This window comes from Mytilus galloprovincialis, chromosome 7, assembly GCF_965363235.1.
Source record: "Mytilus galloprovincialis chromosome 7, xbMytGall1.hap1.1, whole genome shotgun sequence".
Taxonomy (NCBI): Eukaryota; Metazoa; Mollusca; class Bivalvia; order Mytilida; family Mytilidae; genus Mytilus; species Mytilus galloprovincialis.
Genome location: NC_134844.1, coordinates 25553883 through 25563923, shown reverse-complemented (window position 1 = coordinate 25563923; position 10041 = coordinate 25553883). Strand labels below are relative to the sequence as shown.

The 10041-nt window shown below is 31.7% G+C and overlaps 1 protein-coding gene across 1 annotated transcript; it reads left to right on the top strand.

Annotated features, from left to right (window-relative positions):
- Positions 1-5509: 5509 nt before the first annotated feature.
- Positions 5510-9480, top strand: LOC143082631 (uncharacterized). The gene is made up of 2 exons (XM_076258416.1): positions 5510-7733; positions 8695-9480. Exons 1-2 carry the CDS (start codon positions 6048-6050, stop codon positions 8905-8907), a joined length of 1899 nt encoding a protein of 632 aa, XP_076114531.1. The 5' UTR covers positions 5510-6047; the 3' UTR covers positions 8908-9480.
- The last annotated feature ends 561 nt before the right edge of the window (positions 9481-10041 follow it).

The window sequence follows — 10041 nt, the reverse complement described above, 5'->3', positions numbered from 1 at the left end:
ATACTTTATTTTGCATGCAAATTTCAAAAACTTTTCTTTTAACTTTTATATTTCTTCCAAAACAAACATTTGCAAAATGCTGATACATATTATCGAGCGCATACATTGTATATTGTTTATTTTAAACTTTTATGATTTAGATATACGTTTTAGTATTTTATAAATCAAATATGAGATCTTGAGTCAAATCGATGAACATGAATTTGACAGCTAATGTCCCTTTAATAAATTATGTTTGGTGATTTATTACATTAAATTTTGAATTGATAGCTCCATTTTAGTACTTTGCATAATTATTTTATAATATATATAGGAAAAATACACATACAAGAAAGTGATGGAGTACGTTGTTGACTGCAATATTTTCGTATCAATGATTTTTTTTTTTTTATATAAACCTTTAAAGAATCGCGAAGAGCCAACAAATTATCAATATCAAATCATGGTCTTAAGAAATATAAAAGTGAGAAGATGTGGTATGATTGTCAATGGGACAGCAGTTACTTTCCACCAGAGTCCAAATGACGTAAGTGTAAATAATTATAGGGCATCGAATGTGCGGTCTTCTACAACTAGCAAAACCCATACAAAATGATAATCTTTAAAATATACGAAATGAAATAAAAAATTACAGAAGCCAACCAACAAATTGTCAATTATCACTAAACTGCAGATTCTTGTCTTGGAACATGCACATACAGGTTCACATATTTTATAATGTGGCAGGAGTTTTATTTATTTGTTCGGAGTTTAGTATGACGTCCATTATCACTTCAAAGTCTAACTAGTATACATATTTGCTTAGGGGTCAGCTGAAGACACCGCAGGTTGCGGGAGTTTCTCACTACATTGAAGACCTGTTGGTGACCTTATGATGTTGTCTGCTCTATGATCGGGTTGTTGTCTCTTTGACACATTCCCAATTTCCATTCTCAATTTTATTATTTATTTGTGAGTGTCAACACTCCCTTTAAACTGGGACAGTGGCGCAACATATCAACTGTAAAAAATATGTTGGAAATTGCTTAACTCAACAAACTGGTACGAAGAACAAAGAACAAAACTAAACAAAGATATAAAAAAGAGATAGGGTATGATTGCCAATGAGATAACTTTCCACAAGAGACCAAATGACAACTTGAGAAATTGACAGCTATATAGGTCATCGTACGGCCTTCAACAATGAGCAATTATCAGCTATAAAAAGCTCTTAAATCACAAATGCAAACGAGAAATCTAACGGCCAAATTAATACACATACAAATAAAATGAACGAAAACCAAATGTGTAAGACAGCAACAAACGACAACCACTGAATTACAGGCTCCTGACTTGGGACAGGCACATACATGCAGATAGTGGCGGGGTTAAACATGTTAGCGGGATCCCATTCCCTAACATGGGACAGTGGTGTATCAGTACAACATAAGAACGAACTATAAAAATCAGCTGAAAAAAAATCTTAACTCATCAGATGGATACAAACAGAAATACATATAACAAAAACAAAGCCTGTGGACGTGGACGTGTACTTGCTAACCCAACAACAAAAAGACACTAAGTACTGATCTGAGAGTACTCGCAGTTACTGACAGCTAGTTCAAAACCACTAACAACTAATTGAAAAACAAGAGTGCACGCGCTGAAATGTCTCGCCTTCTTTACAAACCGTTGATATTATGTTGATAGTACGGGGCGCCGAATGGGACTCTTGTGGTTTTGTACTCGATATTCAATTTTGTACGGACAAAAGTGAGTTTTGTTCAACAAAAATGAGTTCAGTTTAACAAAATTTGTAACATACTACAAATTTAAATTTTGTCATACAAAATTATCTTTCGGTGGACAAAAATTAGTTTTGTCATGACAAAATTCATTTTTTTGTAACACAGACTTTACTTTTGTTACCTAATTTGAAAATTGGGCGACAAAAGTCAATTTTGTATGCAAATTAGTTTAGTTTGGATTCTGTGAACTAATTACAAGTCTGAGATTTTGTCACAAAATTCAATTTTTTGTTTATTTTTGGGTAGACAAAATTGAGTTTTGTTAAACAGAAGTGAAAATTTAACACAAAAGTGAATTTTGTGTCACAAAATTCATTTTTGTTTCAAAAGTCAATTTTGTATGCAAACAAGTTTATATGAAAAAAAATGAAGTTCTCATAAAACATAGTTTTGTAAGACAAAAATGTACAAAGCCATGCACAAGAGTCCCATTTGGCGCCCCGATAGTGCTAAATATAAAGCTTCACTACAACTATCACATAAACTTAACATGATCCAAGAAAATGAAGTTACGGTCAAATTAACCAAACCAGAAATACATATACACCTTATAATATTTCAATATACTTAATATAGCTGACCTATTGCTTATAGTTTCTAAGATACAGACTTAACCAAGAAAACTATATATTGACCAATGAACTATGAAAATAAGTTCAAGGTCAGATGAACAATGTCAGGCAGACATCTTCACCTTACAATCAATCTTTATGCATTAAATATAGTTGACCTATTGCTTATAGTATCTAAGAAACAAACTTAACCATTAAAACTTCACATTGACCAATGAAACACCAAAATGAAGTCTTAACTTTTTTTCAAGTAGTCACTGAACCATAAAAAATGTGAGAGACGGAAACTTCGTAACATAAGGCATCTATATACAAAGTATACGAAGTATCCAGGTCTTCCACCTTCTAAAATATAAAGCTTTTAAATAGTTTGTTTACGACGTCGCCCCCGCCGCTGGATCACTATCCCTATGTCGAGCTTTCTTCAACAAAAGTCGCAGGCTCGACAAAAATCATGCATCCAAGACTAAATCACTGCGGCAGTCAGTTCACATCCAACATTCAATGGATTTATTGTAAAGACGTTATGGGTCATTATAAAAAAGCGCAAATTTCGACGAGGTAATATTTTGAAAAATGATGTCATTGTTTTAAAACATTTAAATGTGTCCCTGTGTTCTATAGTATGGTAGCAACGATATTCAGAAATGTGCATCATGCAATGGGAAAAACGAAGAATTCCTTCATTTTTAACATTTTTAGGTCATCATTTGATAGAATCGTGTCAATGGTGTTACCAATTCAAAACATACATTTAGGTACTAAATATTATTGTTAAACATCAAACAACTGTTCCAATTTGTTGTTTAGGTTTAAATTACGACTTATTGACATTATTCAAATAGCTGTGCATTCTATTCAAACATAAATTTCAGAATACATTGACGTAAAAAAAAATGGCTGTCCTAATTATGGCCGTTATTTATACCAATTAGGGCGTCCACCGTTTCAAATTCCTGGACCCACACCTGAAAATGTACCATTATTGAAGCCCCTTGGAGAGTCAAATATACAGCCCAATACTATGTATAACCACATTAAGAGCAGTAATCACAAAGTTGACAAATAGTTTCTGCTTCTTGTTCATTTATTTAGAGAATCAAGATGTGTCATAATAGGGTCAAACTTATTTTTCGACTTAAAGAATCCGTTATATCTCATGTTCGTCTTGTAGATCAAACACGTTAGCCATGCACTTGTTTCATAATATATTTAGTTTTTCAGAAAAATATTGTTTTCGTTTTGATTTGGTTTTGTAATTGAAGTGTTTATTATATTGCTATTATTTTGTTGTGTGTGATTCCTGTAGTATTATTTTCGTTTTTTTGTTACATATCTATTGTTTATATATGTATTGCATATGTTCTTGTTTATACTAATATTGTTTGTATCCCAGATAACAAACATGTGTTGGGCCAACGTTGGCATTCTGTTGGCAACATTGTTGGTCCAACGTCATTTTGCTCATGACGCATATTTTTCCAATAAAAAAGGGTATAGGTAGTTTTGAAAAAAAACAGCAATATCACTGATAATGACTACACAGATTTGAAAATATTAGATAAAGAAAATGAAGACCACATTTTTTGGTTCGCACTTTGGGATAATATTTAAAAAAAAAAAAAAAAAATCTGTGGTATAAAACGGAGAGATAAGTACTTAATACGTTGGCATATTGTTGGCATAATGTTGGCTTATATGTCAATATTGTCATGGAATATCAATGATATTTTTTTCATAAATACTGTTTTAAAAACTTTTGAATTATTCAAAATACTAAGAATTTTCTAGCTCTTGGCACAGACGGTTTAACATAGTCCTATTCGGTAAGACTTTATTATTTGATTTTTTACTAAGTCCTCATGCAATGCTCTTCAAACACAATCTATATTCTCTAGATAACCTAAGGATCATTCAAATAAAGTCAGTTTCAGTCAGAAGATCTAACACTGAACCAATGGATAACGGAAGTCGAATATCGTTTGGAAAAACCACTTAAATAACAGTTAGTAAGAAAATGTTGGGGCAACATTTGGCCAACAACACCAAAATGACAGTTGGTGGAAAGTTATTGGGCCAACAATGGGCCAATGGTGTCAAAATAACTGTTGGCTGAGTTTTGTTGGGCCAACGGTAGGTCTCTTGTTGTCCTGCCAACGACAACTATTTACCAACTGTGCCAATCAATCACCAACGTTGGCCCAACATTGGCAACAAAGTATTGTTATATGGGATGCTATATATATATGCCCTCCTGGGCCCGAATTTGGCGAATAGAAATATTCTATTCTATTCTGTTCTTGTCCGTTTCGCTCTTGAAACTGGTATCCGCTTTTTAGTCATCCTCCCCTATGTTTTATTCAAATATCGAAACCGAATAAAAATTTCAATTTCAAAATTAGCAAAACTGTACGTTAAGTTTAGATTTTCAGTTTAGTATTATGTAAGTTTGCGTTAATATCTGAACTATAATTTATTTTTAAACGGAGTCAATAACTCTAAAATTTGAAGGAAAAAAATGGAAATTTGATATTTAAAAACGCAGTTTGATCAAAAATCCAAAAATCTAAAATTTGACTGAAACTTTAACTTGAAATTTTGAATTGATAAGTGTTACACGTACGGACCTACACAGACCTTGGGTGATTTTGCAAATTTAGTGAATACACTATTCTGTTCTATTCTATTATCTTGCGTGCAGATATCTTTTTTAATGATTTAAAAAATAACAAAATATAACTCTTTTAAAGTTCTTTGGGTAGTACCTAGTCAAAATTTTATCCTCGCTTCGGAATACCTGTTTCTAATTATAGAATACATTTTATTAGTCAGAAAGTAAGCATGTGCTTATGACGTCAATTCATAGTGCGTCAATCGTCCCCATTTACTACCAGTCTAATTATAGCACAAAGAAAGATCGGAATCCCTTAATTATCGAATTTGTTTAGGCATTGTATGTCAATCCAGTCGTTTATTCAACAACACAATGTGCATTTTAATTATACTCGTTCAAAATATTACGATTAACGGGCATCTTCCCTTCTTAAGCGAAAGCTGATGCAATAAAGCACTGACCGTCACATTTTATGAATCTAAAAATAAATAATAAATTATTACGCTTTGGGAAAATTTGCTCTTTTGGAATATTTTTTTAATTCTTGCTACAAAAAAAAATGTAACTAGAAATATTTGAAATGATTTTAATCACATTTTAAATTTGTAGTTTGTTTGTTAATTGATATATGGAAATTTAATTTCATGCAAATCGGAGAACTATATTATGCGAACGAACCGGACTGTGGAAATTCTCGAACTTCCGGGAATTATCCATGTCGAAAAATATAAGACAACATGTTTACCGTTACACAGATCATTTTTAAAGCAACACACAAAGAAGATAATAATTAAATAGTTCAAAATGTATGGAACAGTTGAAAACAGTATTTGGAATATATATAAACAATACAATAGTGTGAATTGTGTTTCTGATAACCAAGAACAATCTGGCTGGATATTTTGCGGAGGAAGTCGTAATTTTGATCACAGCACACCAGAAATTGTAAGAAAAGTTATTGACAGTTCTTTACAAGAGTATTACTTTGCCAACAATCCTTTGTCAGACGGTTGTAACCATTATTCAACAAAGATTTCAAGAGAAGCCGCTGGATAAGTAGTTTCATTTAAAATTATGCCATATGGGAAACGAATTGACCCTAATCACGTAACACGGGTACCCTTCATGAGACTCGACAGTACGGGTGAAATTTCGTCAGAAAGTTCGTCCATTGAAACTATGATTGACCATAGTTCCAGGAAGAGTGGTAATAATAAACAATCATTCAATAGTAAAGGAGTTGATCTCAGGAACATGTTTAATAGAAAGTATAGGAACTTAGGTGGGTACAGAAATAATTTGACTGCTGATCATGAGAACAGCTATAATTCATGTAAAATATTGAAGGATATTGTAAACAAAACAATTATAGACGATTCTAAACCAATAATGACTGAATCAAAAGGAAAATCTTATTGTCCGCTCACATCCCAGAACAATATGTGGAACAACAAACCAATGGCAATGTTCCATCCTGCGGTAGTGGCTTCAACGATTGGCATAACAGCGCCATTGAATACAACATCGGAAAGATCATACATTCCAAAAATGACTTATTGTAATTGGAATCAGTGCTATCAAAATAAATTTAAGCAAAACTATTTAGCAAAGATTTCTTGCAAATCTGGTGGTGCTACAGGTAGTGTAAATCAGACAAAGCATTCCAATAATCCTTCCAGAAAAAACTGTGATAAAGACAGAATTTTAAATGATGTAAAAACTAATAATATAGAGTCGGTTTCAAATGCTGCTTCTAGTCTAGATACAGAAAGAGTGCAATCAAATCCAAAGCGTTGTGATGAAGAAAAATGTGAACTGAAAAATGGCAGCAAAAAAACACTTTCAGAGAATCCTAAAGAAAGGGTAAAAAGCAACCCATTGGAACAACAAAAAAAAGATAGTGAAGACAGTTGTGAAATACCTGACAACAGTGGAGAAGTTGTAAACAGTTGGTTAGATTTATGTACAGATGATGAATGTGATGAACTGAAGACTCAGGTTGTACCTGATTCCTCAAATTATGAAGTTGTGGAAGTAGAGCAAAGTGGCAAAAATATAACGGGTGAAGGGAAGTCCAATATTGACAAAATTGGAGGCAATGAAATGAATGACAATTGCAAGAGCTTCAGTTTCAGGAATTTAGATGGAAAATCTTCACAGTTTCAAATTCAAATTAATGCAACCAACTCTCAACAATCTCCTAGTAGCATAAGTAGTGAAACAGATAAAAACAGTGAAGAAAATACATTAGAAGATAAATCTTTTATACTTTATATAAGGAAAGAAAATAAAAAATGTAGACCCTCAGCTAAAAGGCGACGTAGATCCAAAGCTAAAAAGGAAGATGCTACAGAGGAGACAAGTCAATCAGACGATTCTTTCCAAAAGTGCCAAAATCCAGCCGTTGCTTTCATGTTAGGTTTTAGTCCAGACAGTAACACTAGTGAATCACAAAATCAACCTTCACATTCTTTTTTTATGACTTTTGAAGATGATGAAGACTTCAGCGATTGGTCAGATGATGAAGATGATGATGATGATGATCAAATTGATGGAAACTGTTTAGATTCAGATTTTCTTGACTCTGCATTTAGCATGCCTTTAAATTTGAATGTTATTTGCTCTGTGAAACAACCAGAAACAGATGAACATTCCAAAAATTTAAAAGACGTAAACCATGCGTGGGAAGTTCAAATTAGAAGACATCCTTCAACAGCCAAGATTGAGGATACAAAAAAATCTAAGAAAAAGGACAAAAAGGTATATATATTTCTAGATACATGTACAATCATGCATGTTAGATATTGTTGGAATGACAATTTACATGTACATAATAAGAAGTGAATATTATGAATACTTATAGTTAAAAAAAAACCTAACAACACTTAGTTAGGTTACATCAATCCATGTAAAAAACAGTCACCACTAATAAAAAACTGGTTGGTAAAGAAACACTCCCCAATTTTATTTTTTTTTAATTTTTTTTTAATATATATATTTCACACAATTTATCCTTAGGACTGTATGTCCCTTAACATACCCTATATTTATAAAAAGATGTAATACAAATGTATAATTGCCAATGAAACGAGTTTTCACAAGAGACCAAATGACATAGAAATTAACAACAATAGGTCACCTTCAACAATGAGCAATGGCTTTAAGCCCAGGGTTCTCACTAATACGAGTCCATGAGTCCTGGACTCACCATTTTCAAAACTGGTGAGTCCACAGATGCATCAAGATTGAAATATTTTGTATAAACTGAACACAGTTAAACACAAATATAATCATTTTAAAGCAAAAGTTTAAAAGTGATCTGAATTTGATTTGATTTCATTGCTCTGTTAGGAAATGGAGACTAAAATATTACTTTATATTGCAATAAAATATTTTCTTCTTGCTGTTGGACTCATCAAACATACCTAAAAATGAGGAGTCCCTGGACTCGCCTTCAAAAATCCTTAGCGAGAACCCTGACTTAGCCTATTCTGCATAGTCGGCTATAGCATGTAAAGTACTAAATATAATTTCATACATCTTAAACCTTTTGTCTTTGGTGAAATCATGTGACATCTCCTTATGTTTATGATGTTAGCAATTAAAAGACTGATAAGTTGGTGTTAACCAAAATTTACAAATTAATTTTGCTTCAATTTTATGTATTTATATAATTATTAATATGTATAATGTATATTTATGGTGTTTATATATATTCCAGGTACACTTTCCAGAGGATGCAAAGATTGCTAAAGTACACCACATGATTACATGGGCACATGCATATCAGGCAGCAAGAAAAGGCCAGTGGCGAGAAAATGCACTTGATCATGAACGTTTTCAAAGACGCATAGATGACACAGAAAAAATTCTTACTCCAGTATTATTAACAGAACATAGAAATAAAATGTACAAATTACTATCAGAATCTTAGATGTAAACTAAAAACAAATTTGTAACAGATATGTTAAAATAGGAGGTTAAAAAGCAAAATATGAAAAATGGTAAAAATACAGGTAGCCTGAAAATATGAATTCAATTTTTGTTACTAAATTACTTCACAGTCCCAATTATCCATTCTAAAATTTGAACTTTAAATGGTTTTAAAATTTTTTGTAGGCAATTAGTTTCAAATTATAGTTGTGATATTTTTTTCAAGATATTATACATGTATATGACTTGATATTATAATATTTTTTATGATTTATACAACATTTAGACTTGGCAATTGAAAGTGAGATACCTCAAGATTATAGAAATAATTTCAATATATATAACTGTTTACCTTCTTTCTTGAATGTCATGTGTTTTTTTTACAATTTTAGACTGGAATGAATATTCAGAGTATTATCCCCTTATAAAAATGATTTCTCTCACTTGTGCTGGGTATTCATACAGATAAAATAATAAATTGTTTTGAATTTGGTGATGGTTACTTCATCATGCTCATTACTTTTAATTGCAGAATTAAATTTACTATTAATGTTTCCAAACCTTTACTTTAAACTTAGAATGGAGAAAAATGCTAGACAGATTTTTCCAAATAATTAATGGAGAAAAGTCCAAAATATTATTTCAGTCCTCCAAGATAGGATTGTAAAAATATATATTTGATAATTTCTTTTTCTGCATGCATGTTAGATATAAACAGGGTATATTCAAAGTCACACTATGTATATCATTTATATGTAAATAAGTGGCGGCAAAAATCTGTGATAGTAAAGGCTGTGCTGAAATAGCAGTTGAAATTTGTTTTCTTTAACATGTTTAAGGAAGACATTTGTAAAAGTTTCTTCACTATTGAGCAATTTGGAAGTATATAACCAAATTTCTTAAATGTTTAGATACATTAGATATACATGCCTTAGTCCTGTTATGGTTTGAAAAGTGGTTCAGACTCCAGTCTCCAGAGTTATGCAATCATGACAATGTTGTTAGGCTATTTTATATTTTTACTTTCCATCACTATTGCTTCATTGTTTGTTAATGCAATTATCATGATTATGCCATATGCATTATATTTACCAAATTTTACATGTAATGTTTGGGATGAAACTTCACTGCTCAT